At 38.7% G+C, this 16,279-nt stretch overlaps 1 protein-coding gene across 5 annotated transcripts in view; it reads left to right on the top strand.

Annotated features, from left to right (window-relative positions):
* Nucleotides 1-16,279, top strand: part of LOC134537894 (zinc finger protein 260-like) — a 104,356-nt gene that overhangs the window by 73,093 nt on the left and 14,984 nt on the right. For 3 of the 5 annotated variants that reach the window (XM_063378819.1, XM_063378821.1, XM_063378820.1), the window contains 2 exons: nucleotides 8,263-8,322; nucleotides 8,400-8,456. In XM_063378819.1, the coding sequence (XP_063234889.1) occupies nucleotides 8,263-8,322; nucleotides 8,400-8,456 (117 nt within the window). The remainder of the gene's footprint in view (nucleotides 1-8,262; nucleotides 8,323-8,399; nucleotides 8,457-16,279) is intronic. The other 2 variants (XM_063378822.1, XM_063378823.1) reach the window with 1 other exon arrangement.

Genomic DNA, 16,279 nt, shown 5'->3' with positions numbered 1-16,279 from the left:
GCCTGTCTTCAACCCTTATTGGTATTTGATAATATGCGCTCTTGAGATCTATTGTGCTGTGGATATTATATATATTTAGCTACATCGGAAACTATTTTCTCTATGGAAGGGATTGCGTAAGCGTCTAACATCGTGTATCGGTTTATAGTCTGAGAATAGTCGACGACCATACGTTTTCGATGTGTTCCACTCACGACTAGTACCTGCGCCCTCCAGGGTGAGTTGCTTTCTTCAATGACACCGTCAGAGAGAAGTTTTTCTATGTAGGATTGAATGTATTTTTCGTCTTCGTTTGAGTGTCGTCTGGACTTTATCACGATAGGTCTACAATTTGGTGTTAAGTGTTCGAAGAGGGTGGCCGGACCGACTTTGGCACATGCTAAGCTACTGATTTGCAGTTCAGGTTTATTACCACCAAAAACTATCGACAGAGTGGAATGCTGCTTAAAGATATCGTGCCCTAATATAACATCTGCGCAACAGTTGTTTAGAACGTTAGCTTTGTTTTTCTGTATATATTGTCCGAGATTTGTAAATCTACGGAACAATAAGCTTTTATAGGCATGGCCAAAGAGGACGATGCCATAGCTACTTCAGATGACGTAGGATATTGTTTTAATTTATGTTTGGAGACAAAACCATCATTTATGTAACTCTCCGAACTCCCCGTGTCTATTAGCCCTTCAGCTGGAAAACCATTTACTTTCAGTTTGACAATGGTTTTGGAAAGGCTAGTTGGAGAAGCAGCTGATGTTTTGGAAGATGTTGGTTTGGTCTTACGATTACGATTAGATTGGTTAGTAGGGAAAACCAGAGACTTAGCAGGAAGGCAAGCAATAGTTGAGAAGTCATCTGTGTCTTGAGGAGAGTCAGGTAAGGCGGCAGTACGATCTTTGGGCTTAGTTGACCTACAGACTTTTGCATAATGGCCTTTCTTACCACAGAGTTTGCACGTAGCTTCTCGCGCTGGACAGGAAGAACGAGGATGACGAGGGAACCCACAGAAGAAACATTTCTGACTACTGCTGGCTGCGGTTACAGGAGAATTTGGTTGCTGAACCGGATCAGTTGAGGCTAAATGTGTATGGCTAGGAATATAGGATTCAGAAATTATATGAGCTGATTCTAATGATTGTGCTTTTGCAAATGCTTCATCCAGGCTAAGAGTTGCGTTTTCTAACAAATGTTGTCGGATACTGTTCGATGAGAGACCTTTTATAAATGCATCTCTAATGTATTTGTCCCTATAAGCCGCTGCTTTAACATCTTTGAACTCACAGTCAGAGCTAAGGAGACGCAAAGATTGTAAGAATTGATTTACACTTTCATCAGGTTGCTGGTGTCGGCTCATTAGTTTATGCCTTGAAAATATTTCATTCTTAGGTTTAATAAAGAGTGAATCTAGCTTTTCGATTGCAGACGCATAAGAAGTACATTCGCTAATAAGTTCGTATATGCTGTGACTCACGTGATTGTAGAGTAGTAACAGCTTATCAGCTTCAGAAGCCTTGATTGATGCTGTGAAGACTTCGAATGTTTTCTTCCAGTGATTCCATTGTGAGGAGCTTTTCCCAGTTGTGTGATCTGCTTCAAATCTCTCGGGCTTGAAATACTTGTCCATTGTTTGTATTAAATGTTTCTTGATAGAATGTGCTGAAAACGAAGGGACTCGTGATAACGCAGTGGGAGAAGGTGTTACCTGAAGCGTTGCACTCCATCCGCACACTTCTCTGTACTGCTACTAACGCTACACCCCACGAACGTATGTTCTACCATAAGAGAAGGGCCAGTTCTGGAGTTACTCTTCCTTCGTGGCTTACTACACCAGGGAAAATTCTAATGAAGAATCACGTCAGAGTAAATATGACCCCCTGGTGCAAGAAGTAACTCTGCTTGAGGCGAACCCTGACTATGCTCTGGTTCAACTTCCAGATGGTAAGGAGACAACAGTCAACCTCAGGCATCTTGCTCCTGCAGGGGATATTGTCAACAATGAACCTAACTTAGATGACGTGAATTTTCCAAACCTCGCTGATGATCCTAATCAACACACTGAAGCATCTGAAGACACCCAGCTGAACCTCACTCCAGAAGATTCACCTGCGAAGAACATGAATGATCAAGACCTACCTCAAGTGAACCCAATTCCGACTCCACCCAGATCTCCTCCCAGACCTCAACCTCCACTCCGGAGATCTTCCCGCACCACTAGACCTTCTGAATATCTCAAGGACTATGTCCTTAAATGAAGAGGGGGCGAATGTGGTGATATTGGTTTTAACCTCTTAGCAAGCTCTTTGCATGAACATTGTTTAACCTTCAATATTACCTCTTATTCAAATCTATGTATTAATTCATGTAAATATCTAAGTCATGTTTTGTGCTTAATAAATTGACATAATAAACCTTATCTTCAGAAACTAAGGCTTTATTAAGCACAAAACATGACTTAGATATTTACATGAATTAATACATAGATTTGAATAAGAGGTAATATTGAAGGTTAAACAATGTTAATGCAAAGAGGTTGCTAAGAGGTTAAAACCAATATCACCACAGTAAATAAGTATAAAGAACACTTTACATATACGATAAACATATTTTACATTTTTTTGCGGTGGGTTGGTGGCGAAACTCAGATTTTTTCTCTTCCGCAAGTTATGCTAGATCAAGTTATTTATTATAACATACTCGACTAGTTTGGCATGCCTATACTAAGTAAGCTAATCCATGACATGACACAAGAACTCTCGTACACAGCTGACCACTAGAATCAGCGAGGTTGGTCAGTAATGCAGTTTTCCTTCCCGTAAAAAAAAGTTTGGTTATATACTGTACAATAAAGGTTTTGCGCTTCTACAGGTTTTCTTGCTTTACACATTTTGTCACAGCTATATGATTGAACAACTAATTATGTGAATTTTTGTTGTAAAGCGGTATTTTTTGATATATGATTAAAATTAATAGTTTTCTGTACAACAATATGAAACGTGATCTTTTTATATAATCAATTTATATTTGTAACTGAATATTTATGTCCACAAAATATTGTAGCTTATTGCAATTATTTTAGTTGTTTGAATGTATTATGCATGTAAGTATAAGTCCGGTCAAAATAGACATAAAAATAGTGATCAAATAACAAAAATTCCGACAGAGCTGAATTTTGGTAGATACCTTGGGTACACCAGTAGAAATAAAGTGCCCAAAGTCCCCATAAATCCCATGTGTGCTTAAAAAGTTATTCAAGGTCAAAGGTCAAAATTTTCGGTTTTTTGAATTTTTCTCAAAAACTGTAACTGATATTAAAATTATAGCCTAGACAATAATTGTAGATTATAAAATTATCTACAAAAATGGTCCTAATCCTTTTTTTTTTCCTAAGAATCACCATTCAGACGAATACGTACACAGCCTTACAATCATCAATTTATCTAGAAGAATTCATTTAAATTTAATAGAGTTTAAAATTGATTTTATGAAACACAGAAGGCTCTTATAAAGTTCAAATCCACTACAGAAACACTTGCCAAACAGTATTTTTTGTGGTTCTCTGCATGTGTATTTTGTGGTTGTTTCTGGTTCGATACTGAAGTATTTTTTTCATGTTGTTTTGATATATAAAATGGATACAAAGATAAAAATACAAGGAACAAGAAGAATCTTAACGATTTCAATAGTTCTCTGTAGTGACTCTGAGGTGGTTTGTTCGTTTAAAACCTTATTGTTCATTTTTTTTTAAGTTGGTTTGGTTTATAACCAGTGGCGAGGCGTGAGGTTTACATGAGGGGAAGCAATAACTCCGTTCACACCAAAACATGATGTTGTTGGGGAGGGGGGGGTCTGGGGGCCCTCCGCCGGGAAAATATGGATTTCAAGGTACAAAATGGTGCTATTTAAGTAGTTTTCTTAACTGAACATTGACTATTCCACAGGTAGAAAAATTGACATTTTTTTTTAAATACATTATTTTTGAAAAATAATGATTGACTTACATTATTCTGATAGTAAAATACCTACTCTACATTACTTATATACTAAGTGGGAGTGTAGTATCATCGTACGCCCACAAATCCCCCACGCACTGCCAGCCAACAGCCCGCGGGAGAGATGCGCGCGCCCCGAGAGACGACCGCCGACTGAAACACGACATCGCCACCTGCCGTGCCGAACTGTACCGGACATAGCCGAAGCAGTCGGCGGAAAAATTCCACCCTCTGCTTCGGCCATGTTCGCTCCAGTTCGGCAAGAAAGCGTTACCTTCGTAGCTTCTACCGCGTATTTTTCCAGCCAATCCCCTTCCTGAACCTTTGTACCATGCCACCCCCCTTCCGAAAGGAAACTACTGTGGCAGCCTTCCTGCTGAAAGCGATCCTACCAGCACTTCTAAACCTAGCAACGCTTCTAAAACAGCATGTTTTTGTGTCAACGAGTTCTTTTTTTATAGCGCACAGCGCACAGTATTGGGTCCCAAGAAGATAGTGTAAAAAATACATACACCTAACTGCACAAGCCAAAGTAAAATACTATTCTGAATAAAATATTTATTTAAAAAATACAATGTCTGGAAACTGCCTGGGCAAGCACTGCTTGCCTTGCTTGCCCTGACGAGACACCACTGTTTATAACTCTAAAAATTAATGCAGTATCTAATAGAGTGAATAAAAGAAAATATGCTGTTCATATACAATTGTATTGGCATAATTTTGCTAGCCTTTAAATCATTGAAATAAAAGTAATAAATTGTTGATATAGTAAGGTAGATTTTGGAGAAAGACTTCCTATTGTAGCGGTTACCACGGTGTTACGTGTGACTTCCGGAAAATTTTTACAAAGTTTTTCGTTACATAATTCAGTGGCCCCAAAATCATCTTCATATATATATATATATATATATAGACACACATACATACACACACACACACACACACACATACATTTTATGGACGCGATAACTGACGTAATTTGCACTAAACATTTCTAAACTAATACAAAAAAAATAACATTGAGAAATCTCAGTCAAGATTGTTAATGGTAAAAATCTGACCAATTGGGCAGAAATGGGGTAGGTTTATTTTTTTTTTAATAGGACAATTGCTATAACCCCCGCATCTGTATGAAGAGTTATTATACCTAGTTAAATTCATACCAAAGACATTTGTTAAAATAACAGCAAGGAATAATAAAAAGGGGTTAAAGGACAAAAAAAATTCTTAATTTCCTTAGGCATGCCATCAAGTCAGTTCAAATTGTTTGCAAATTTGAGATGTTATCTAAAAAATGTTTATAAAGTGACTTTTAATAAGTCTAAACATTGTTGCAATGAGTTCAAACGATTGGAATTGAAATACAAACAAAAATTATAATATTCTTTGCCATATAAAATATAAATTACAGTCTTATGTTCTGCAAACATAATAAATATTATCTAAAACTTTCGTCTGAAATAATACTTTTTACGACCAACCAAAACTGTAAGGGTATGAAAAAAACAGTGGCTAAAGAACAGAACATTTCTTAACTACCTTACTAAATTCACAACCAAATCTGATACAATTTATCATATATATTCTAAATAGTATCTACCTAAAATGTTTCTCTAAAACAAACTTTCATACATTTGAGAATATTTTGTTTTTTAAATAATTATGTTGGAATATTATGGAATGATTCCAGTAGTAAAAGATGAGTTTATTATATGAAATAAAGGGACGTTTATACTATTAGAAAACCAACCAACTATAAAAAAAATTATTTAAATTGAAAATGACTTTACTACACATAAATCACAGATTTTAATTTGCCAAAATTACAATAACATTCAAAATATTGCGTGTCCTGATATTTACAGAGCGGACCATGTAGCAAATGAGGACACGTGTTGCTGTCAAAAGTAAAATAAAGAAAAGCCATTTATGCTGTTTGAAACCAAATAATTAAAATGTGTTAGCAAACACTGCATGCTTGTAAGCGTACAACTGCTACATTGGTATGGCACAGTTTTGCTAGTAAATCTTTCAGATTCCTAACCAAATTATTTGCCTAGTTTTCACAGATAGGTATAATTTCCGCTCTTATGAATAATATATTTTGAATGTATATTATATAATAGGTCACATTTGGTTCACACAATAGAACTATTAATATAAATATAATATTTTTTGCCATGATCAAAACTAATAGAGAATAAAATATTAAGAATTAAAGTTCTACTGATTACCGTCAAATCAAATCTGTGAAATATTAGGAAATAAATGTTTCAGTGTTCAATATAGTTCGAAGGAAATGGAAGAGTTTTCGGCAATTAGCTTCAGAACTCCTCTCGATAGTTGGGACATCTAGCGGGCAAACTAAACTCATCGTGGAAACTGTGCCTGATGCCTGGCGGCGTAATACTGAACTCACATAACATTAGTTTATTTCATGAGCTACACGCGTCGGTTAAATAACAAGTTTTAAATTCAAATAATTTAAATTCTGTACGGCATGCAATTATTTAAGCGACATAGAATTGTTCAGGATACTTAATTTACATTGTGTGCAAAGTATAAGCCTTGTACAGTTTTTATAAATACCTAATATTTAGTTTTAAAATTTTCTTAATTGTAATTTAATAAAAAATAAATTTTTTAAAAAAAAACTTTTTTCATGATATTTTAAAAATTCAAAGCTTTCTTTACAAAACTATGGCTGTTACATTTGTTTACCTTCAATGATATTCACGGGAGAAATAATTTCCCTGGTGGCTGCAAAACTATGGATCTTAGCCTTAAGTTGATAACATGAAGCCAACTGATTTTATTATTTAATCCAAATTTGAATGCTAGTTTCGTCAGTGACACTGATATAAAGAGTATATGTTCAACATATTGTTTAGTTTTTCGTGACTATTTTTTTTATGAACTGGTTAAGCATATGCTGATATCTAGTTTATATTGTTTTGGAGAATATATAGTCAAACTATGCTTTTATATTGGTTTTAATTATCTCTTTGGATTGAAAGTCCAATAACAGTTTGATTTGAGTTTAGTGTTTACTTATCATGGTTTCTATGTTGCCCCGGCTTAACAAATATTACAATTTCCTTTTGAGTGATGTTATTAACCTGATATTTTGAAAGATTGATGACACTATTTCTTGAGTCTTTGAATTAATAAGATAGTGAAATACGCGTGATTAGCTATTTCAATGATATAGAAGTATTTCCATTATATAGATAGTGACAATAGTCTACTTGAGAATTCACAGCATTAATTTAGTTTTAAAGAAATTATATTCTAGGAACAGTAGCCTAAGCAACTAAGTTGTTACTATGAAATAGAGACACCATCTTTTCACTATGCATAGCTGTAATTAGACTCAAAACCTGAATATCGTTCAATACTTTGGAATTGTATAATTAATAATAAATTTATAAAAAGACCATTTGATTTCTAATAAACTATTTGCTATATGCCGATTGTAGCTTCTCTGTCGGATTGTAGAATCTACTTAGACTCATCTTTTAGTTGCAAGTATATACTATATAATATAGACCTAAGAGTTCCTCAATTCCATAGCCATCTATTATTCTTCATATTCAGACTAACAACTAATATTCCTTTACCCCAGTTCTCTGGTGTGAATTTTTCTCTCCAGATAATCTGATCTCACTGTATAGCCAATGAATTGCTACTAATGCTTCATCTGCCCCTAGAGATTTACCGTTAATTCATCCTTTTTGTTGCTTCCTCTACCTCTTTCCATGTGATATCCTCATCATACAACTCTGCCCTTACTTCCTGCTTGTCTGTTTTCTCTTCATTTTTGATCCTGCCTAGGGTTAACCTGCATTTCAAATAATTACCCCACAGTTTCTTTTTCTCCTGTACTGACTTGACCATGCCTCCGTCATGTGTCATCTGAGTGTCTGAGCCCTCTCTTTCCTCCTACTCTGTGCTGGGCTGTATGATAGTTTCTTACTTCCTTCCATGAGGGGAACCTACTAAAAATTATCATTATCATCAGAGTGCAACAGAAAGTAAACTAAATTAAATTTCTTTGCTGACATTGTATGTCAGCAAAGCATTTAATAAAGCTTAAATTGCACTACCTATAAAATATGAATAATTCAATTGTGTAATAATTTGCTTACACAAATTCACATTTAAATTACATGTTTGAATATATATTATGTATCACAAAATACAATGTTGTTCTGCCAGATCTCTCTACTGGCATGGGGTGTTGTTTACTGCTTGTAACTGGTGTTGTTTGTTGCAGGAGGAGATGGAACAGAAGCCAGTGGTTGAGATGGAGTTTGTCAAGGTGGACAGCATCAAGGTACAGTAGCCTGCAAGTGTGTGTAGCTGCTGTCTCCTTGTACCAGAGCAGTCTTCTCCACTGTGGTTGTGTTGCAGGAGGAGGTCGAGGAAGAGACTCCACTGGCTGGCGTCCAACCAGCTGCTGTGTGGCAGGTGAGTCGTGGTTTCACTCTGTCTCGGTCACAATGCCAGGCTGACTCTCTTCGTAGCAGCCACAGTACTACTTACTAGAGGAGTTCTCTTTGTCTTAATGTTATGAATCAATGTTAAACTCTTTACTAAGTAATCATCATGCTCTTTCTGAAAATAAATACTGGAGCATATAGTGGCTGTGTTATCGTGACACAGATAAGTTACTGGTGGGAATTTTCTCTTCAACCCATACATATAGGTACTTAGTAAATATAATGTTACGAATGTGAACAAGGCCGGGACACGTGCAGGTGCAGAGCTGGCTGGCGACTGCCGCAAATTGATATGTGCCGCGCGCGCCTGGAAGATAACAAGGATTGTCACTTTTCCCCCCTCCAGCCCACCACTCCCTGCATGGCGCCCTGCCTTTGACACGTAACTGAAACCTGACAGCTGCGAGTTAAGCGAGTTGCCGACACGTGTTTCGAGAGATTTCTTCCGTCGTGTCGGCGCGGATTGACGCGACTGGCCTCGGCCGCTCTCGTGAGTTCTGGAATTGCGCCGGGGCCTATATACATATATGCCCGAGGACGCCGGTCAGGAGTCAGTAGAGAGTGAGGAGAGTTCGGAGTGTTCAGTCAGGAGCTCTCCCGCGGCTGAGTTTCCGGGCGATAGTGCCGCGGGTGCGGCAGAGTGACAAAGTCCTTGGACGAAGGTACCAGGGCAGGGAGTAAGTGAGTTCAGTGGAGTCGGAAGTTTTCCCGCGGCAAAGTTTCCAAGTGATAGAGTCGCGGGATCGGCGGAGTCGCGAGCGAAGTTGCGAGCGAGGAGTCGAGTGGATCCTCGGCGAAGGGGAAGCGCGTCTGCGGCGGCAGAGTGCGGCGACCGAGTCCCGCGGCGGAGACCCACGATGGGGTGCTGCGGCGAGAGTTGCGCCCGAGGTGCGGCCCAGCGAGGTGTGTGGAACGAGTGACTGTGGAATAGACCTTTCTTTAAGTGTAATAAATTATTTTCCATTTTAGAAGATTTTTGTAAGTGACATAAGTAGTGGCAATAAATAAAACTGTGTAGTGTAATAAAATCTTTAATTGTGCTATCCTTTATGAACCTGCGGTAAATCGTAACATTTTGGTGTCAGAAGTTGGATAGCCTTAATTAATAGATTTAGGACTCTGTTACAATATTAGAATAAAAGTTAAGGATATAATTTAGTTTACGAGAATATTGTTAGTGTTTAGAACTGTAGTGAATTTCAAAATTTTCTAGAGTTAGTTTGAGTATACTATAGTCAGTGTTAGTTTTGAATGTAATAGAGTTATTGTTAGCTTAATTAGAAGGTTTGGGTAGGTCATTTAAAATTAAGAACAGTAATAAAAAAATTATTTAGGTTTTTTAATTAGTAAATGCTTTAGAGAGAGATGGCTGCTGAAGAGTTAAGGGTAGAAGATATCAGGAAGATAAGGGTTCTCCTGGAAGAAATGGTGAATGACATGAGGGCATGGAATATGAAGAACTGTGCGAAAGAAGTAAAGAGTGAAAATAATGAAAGTAAGGACCATCATGAAGAAACGAAGAGCGGGTCAAATAATAGCCTAGAGGAATTGAAGAATCAGGATGAAATAAAGAATGGCCAGGAAGAAATGAAGAATGAAATGAAGACCGAAGTGAATTTAAACCTAAAAGAGAAGAACAGCCAAGAGAAGAATAGCCAAGAGAATCACAGCGAAGAGAAGAATAGTGAACAGAAGAACAGCGAAGAGAAGATCGGCCAAGAGAAGACCATCCAAGAGGAGACCAGCCAAGAAAACAACATCGAAGAGAAGTGCAGCAAAGAGAAGTACGGCAAAGAGAAGAACGGCAAAGAGGAGAACAGTGAAGTGGATACCAGCCAAGAGAAGACCAGCCAATAGGAGATCTGCCAAGAAGAGAACAACATCGAAGAGAAGTACAGCAAAGAGAAGAACATCAAAGAGAAGAACGGCAAAGAGAATAACGGCGAAGAGAAGAATGGCGAAAAGGAGACCGGCCAAGAGGAGACCTGCCATGAGGAGACATGCCAAGAGGAGACATGCCAAGAGGAGACCTGCCAAGAGGAGACCTGCCAAGAGGAGACATTACAAGAGGAGACCAGCCAAGAGGAGACCTGCCAAGAGGAGACATGCCAAGAGGAGACCTGCCAAGAGGAGACATGCCAAGAGGAGACATGCCAAGAGGAGACATGCCAAGAGGAGACATGCCAAGAGGAGACATTACAAGAGGAGACCAGGCAAGAGGAGACCTGCCAAGAGGAGACATGCCAAGAGGAGACCTGCCAAGAGGAGACATGCCAAGAGATCAGCGAAGAGGAAATTAGCCATTGAGAGGAGAACAGCCAGGACATGAAGATGAAAGAAGAGCTGAAGAAAAGCTCAGAAGTGGTGAAGATGGGTTACAAAGTGTGAAATATTGAACAAGAAGAAATGAAGATAAACCAAAGAGAGAGGGGAAAATGCCAAGAAGAGCTGAATAAAGCCGAGAAGAGATGAACATGAGTCAAGAAGAGATGGAGAAGCGCAAAGAAGAAACATAGAAAGACCAAGAAGAGATGCAGGAAGACCAAGAAGAGATGAAGAAAGACCAAGAACAGGGGAAGGAAGACCAAGAAGAGACAATGAGAACACAAAGAGTGATGAAGATGGTGCAAGGAGTGAAGAATATGGTGCAAGGAGTAACTGAGTGCAGTCCAGACGATATTCAGAACAAAGAAGAGGGAATGAGGAACCAAGAAGAGACGAAGAAGAGCCGGGAAGATATGCTGTGTGAACGAGTAGCTACGAGAGAAGAAATAGAGAGAAAAAGGGAAGAAACAAGGAAATCGTTGGAAGACAATAAGCAATGCACTCAAGAGTATCGGGTCCGTCCAAGGCAACGGTTGGCCCGGCTTGGGCGGCTGGCTGAACGGCATGGGACATCTACGATGTAGAAGTGTCACCAGGTGACGAGAGAAGCTACATCTACTGCAAGAGAGGGTTATCTGGTGAGGCTGTACAGCCCGCGATGGAGGAAAGGCAGGAGGCCTAAACTTCGAGTAACATGGGGACACCCAGGAGGAGATGCATTACCTGTTCGGGACGAACAGGTTTAAGGAGGGGGCAATGTTACGAACGTGAACAAGGCCGGGACACGTGCAGGTGCAGAGCTGGCTGGCGACTGCCGCAACATGATATGTGCCGTGCACGCCTGGAAGATGACAAGGATTGTCACTTTTCCTCCCTCCAGCCCACCACTCCCTGCATGGCGCCCTGCCTTTGACACGTAACTGAAACCTGACAGCTGCGAGTTACGCAAGTCGCCGACACGTGTTTTGAGAGATTTCTACTGTCGTGTCGGCGCATATTGACGCAACTGGCCTCGGCCGCTCTCGTGAGTTCTGGAATTGCGCCGGGGCCTATATATATGCCCAAGGACGCCGGTCAGGAGTCAGTAGAGAGTGAGGAGAGTTCGGAGTGTTAAGTCGGGAGTTCTCTCGCTGCTGAGTTTCCGGACGATAGTGCCGCGGGTGCGGCAGAGTGGCAAAGACCTTGGACGAAGTTACCAGGGCAGGAGTGAGTGAGTTCAGTGGAGTCGTGAATTTTCCCGCGGCGGAGTTTCCGGGTGATAGAGTAGCGGGATCGGCGGAGTCGCGAGAGAAGTTGCGAGCGAGGAGTCGAATGGATCCTCGGCGAAGGGGAAGTGAGTCGGCGGCGACGGAGTCCCGCGGTGGAGACCCATTAGGGGTGCTGCGGCGAGAGTTGCGCCCGAGGTGCGGCCCAGCGAGGTGTGTGGATCGATTGACTGTGAAATAGACTTTTCTTTAAGTGTAATTAATTATTTGCCATTTTAGAAGATTTTTGTAAGTGACATAAGTAGTGGCAATAAATAAAACTGTATAGTGTAATAAAATCTTTAATTAGGCTATCCTTTACGAACCCGATGTAAATCTTAACAATATGTATGATTTGTTAACATTTTCAAGGTAAGGTTTGCATCTTCAGCCTGTCTACTTTATTTCTTCAGGAGGAAGTGGTGTAGTCACCTACTGGCTTCCCTTCTTGTTCCCGTCTCCTATTCCCGAACCACTACAAGGCAAAATATATATATTTTTTAAATTTTGTGAAGGAGACAAGCTCCAATGCAAAAATCAGAAAGTTTTCACAAATCTAAGATGGTTGGCTACAATAGGTGCTTAATTTGGAAAACATTAGTTGAAGTGTCATGCTTGTAATGTTGCCATTAATATCGTGGAAATGCACACACAAAGACAATTTTGTTGAGGGCACAGTTGAAAATGAGGTGTTAATGAAATACTCACTTCAGGCGTCACAAAACCAGTCTAGATAGACACGAAGATTGCGTGTCTTGCCAGTCTCGGACATGAAAAATTTGATTGAAATGGCCTTGTGGGGGAGGGGGGAGGAACCATAGACATTGCTTGATATAAGTTCATGCACAATCACAAAACGTATGTGCACACAAACACTGGCTGGTTCATATTTATATTTCTCCTCTGGCCGTCACGTGAGAGCTGTCTGAGTCCCGGCTGCAGCCAGTGCCCGACCTGGCCTGCACTCCTCTCACGCCTGGCCGTTCCCGTGCTAACTGCGCCAGAATACACGCCTGGCAGAATTGTTACAGGAGAAAATTGTAATAGAAGTCCTTGCTGAAATATTTCCATTGTTTGAATGTTCGTATAAACATTACTGTACTGAATATATTATTTTATTTCTGTGATTATTGTTAAGCCCAAGGTAGCTGTGATTCGAAACAGTGTTCTTGATCATTTTATTGCATCAGTATTTTCAATGTCTGGAAAAAAATCACATATCTTCATTTATTCTCACTCGTACTGTCTTATTAGCTTATTGCATACTGGCAGCGTACCTCGGGTATGTGTTCTTTTGCTTTGTTCATCATATATTACAAAAATATTAAAAAGAAGTAATTTTTACTCCTTATTGCAAATCTTGGAAAAACTTTCAAAAACCTGGAAATATACCTGAAATTTGTATTTAAAATTGAGTTGCCAAACTAATTGTAGTTGACAACTTAACAAACCATTCACTTTATTATTGTCTTATTTCCCAGAAGCTACTATACTTACATTTACTTTTCCTTTCCCAAAAAATTTGTTCAATGATGTAAAAAAAAAAATGTTCTTAGCTGGAATTTAATTCTTATTATTACTATTCAAGGTGATAGTCATATTCAAGAATAATTAGGTGTTTGTATTTGATTTAAAGTAGAAAATTGACATTTGCATAGGCCTTCTGTATGATGATCAGCCGAAATCTCGTTTTGTGTATTTTAAAAACTACACAGATGATTTTTCTCTAAAAGAAATAGCAACAAGAGAGAGTAATTAAATATTTACCTTCGTAAAAACAACGTAATCAAGACGTTACTTTTTTTACAAATACAAGGGGTTAATTGATATACAAGATCATTAACATTAGAATATTTATAATAATTGTCCCAATTTAATTGTAGAGACCAAGAAATTCACTGTATTTTGTAATTTCTCAACACGGAAAATAATTTATTATTGTAGTGAAAATTGTCCATTGTAATATTGATGGTTAAAGGAGGATGATACAAATCTTTTTTTTGAGCACATCAACAGTGTGGTTACTGCTCACTTAGATAAATTGGAAAACAAATATCCAGAAGATTTTTAGATGGCTGGGTGTTGTTACACTGAATTCGTCCCAGGCTAGATTAACCGTCACTTTTGGGGCAGGATGTGGTTGGAATGCTGAAAAGGTTGTATAATCAGAGAAAAACAAAACAATTCATTTACAGAGCTCAAAATGATGTAATAAATCAAAATTACGTCAATTCTTTGCCCACAATATGTCTATAGCTGTAGTGGTTGACTGTTGCTCCAAATATTTGCTCCAAATATAGGGCAGTATCGAACACATTCTTTGCTGCAGAGTGGCTGATCATTATGTCTTCTTCATTTTCTTCATCATCTGACTCCTCTTCTTCAACACAATACTCTTGTAAAACAAAATTAATGATCTGATCTTCTGAATGTTCTTCATTGGTAACATGAAGAACGATGTTTCTAATAACATGAAGTGTTTAAAACACTTTAGTAATGTGAAATCTCCAAGAAAAAAAAAGTTTCTTTTTGGCGAGCTTTACCAATACCACAAATGTTATTCAAGGAAAATACTATTTAACCAGTTCTTTTATAGAACATAACACAGGGTGTCTACTAGGTCACGAAAGTCACGAAAAAGTCACGAATGTTGTAAAAGGTCACGAAAGTCCCGGAAAAGTCACCATTTTTAAGTATATTTTGGTAAAAGTCACGAAAAAATTAATTATAAGGCTAATGTGTATTTCTTGTGCACTGATCTTGTATTTACCATATTTTTTTGTGGTTTTGGCAGCTTGCATTTCCAGGACAATCATCGCTTAAGATGTTCCCACACAATACATTTTCCCGTGTTTAACTAGGGCTGTATCCGAATACATGGGGATGCGTCCTTAGCACACACATCCCTACATCCCTTAGCAAATGCAGCCACAATGTAGAGGATGCATTTCTAATGGATGGATAGTATCCGAATACTTTTACTGCTAGCACCACCTGTTGACTGTCAGTCGTACTAATGTACACGCAACCATTTTGTGTAGGGATATCTACGAATATTCAGCAAAACGTAAATAATAAATACCTACCAATTAAAAAATAATGTAACGTGTATGTTATACATGTTAGCGATCCAAATAGAATACATTTTATAAAATGTAAACTTTAAAAATACTTATGAGTTTTGAATTATCCTTTAAGTTTAAATTCGTATTTTTATTATATTTATTAACGTCTTTATTTGTCTCTGTTTAAGTTATCACTTTTGCTTATGTTTTAAACAAATATTATGCTGAAAATCTGTAGTAATATTATACACAAACAAAATAAAACCCGATTCCGAAGCTAATGGATGTAGGGACGCGTTAGTGGATGCGAGTGTCGCATCCCTAGAAATCTCGAATTAGTGGATGCGTGAAGGGATGCATCGGCATCCCTTGTGAGAATTCGGATTCAACACAAAGATGGCCGCGTCCACTACGATGCACTTTTAGTGGATCCCTTAGCTAAGGGATCCATTAGGCTAGTATTCGGATACAGCCTAGGCCAGTCCCGCCATTTTCGCCATAAGACGTTTGCTTTAAAATCCCGTTCGAAATGTTGCTTACAGCTTCTATTCTCTTACGTGCAACGTCATAATTTTCACATAGACTGTAGAGAAAATTTTAATAATAGCGATTACTCTTCATTATTTTAAAAAAAAAAGTCCATCAGAATGCTGTGAAAACATAATTTATTCAATTCTCGTACCTTTCACGCTTAAAAAAATGGTGGCATTCGTTCCGTGGCGGCCACGGCATAGTCAGTTTCATTCTTACTTAGAGGTGGGTCGAAAAGTATCAACCTTATACTTTATCACTGATACACGGCTGTATCAGGAACGGCAAACGAGTACACTTGAAAAGTATCAGAGATTTTAGTATCAGTTCAGAATTCACCTGGAACAACACCACGGCCAATGAGCGCAGTACCCGATCGCAGATGACGGTCACTTGGGCGGAGCTTGTGAAAGGGGAGGGAGCAGGAACGAAGAATAAGGGATAAAGAAGGGAAAGAATGTTGGGGAGGAAGCGCAGGGGAAGGCGTTGAAGCCTTGAAGGAGAGGCGCAAAGCGATATTGTTACATGCAGGGCTGCCACTCATGGGTTTTTCCACCCAGATCTGGGTTTTTCCAATGGTGTTTGGGTTTCTGGGTTTTTAAATAATGAATTCCAACAATTCTAGC

This window comes from Bacillus rossius, chromosome 12 (assembly GCF_032445375.1).
Source record: "Bacillus rossius redtenbacheri isolate Brsri chromosome 12, Brsri_v3, whole genome shotgun sequence".
Lineage (NCBI taxonomy): Eukaryota > Metazoa > Arthropoda > Insecta > Phasmatodea > Bacillidae > Bacillus > Bacillus rossius.
Note: the sequence above shows the minus strand (reverse complement) of the source record. Positions and strands in the feature narration are given on the sequence as shown.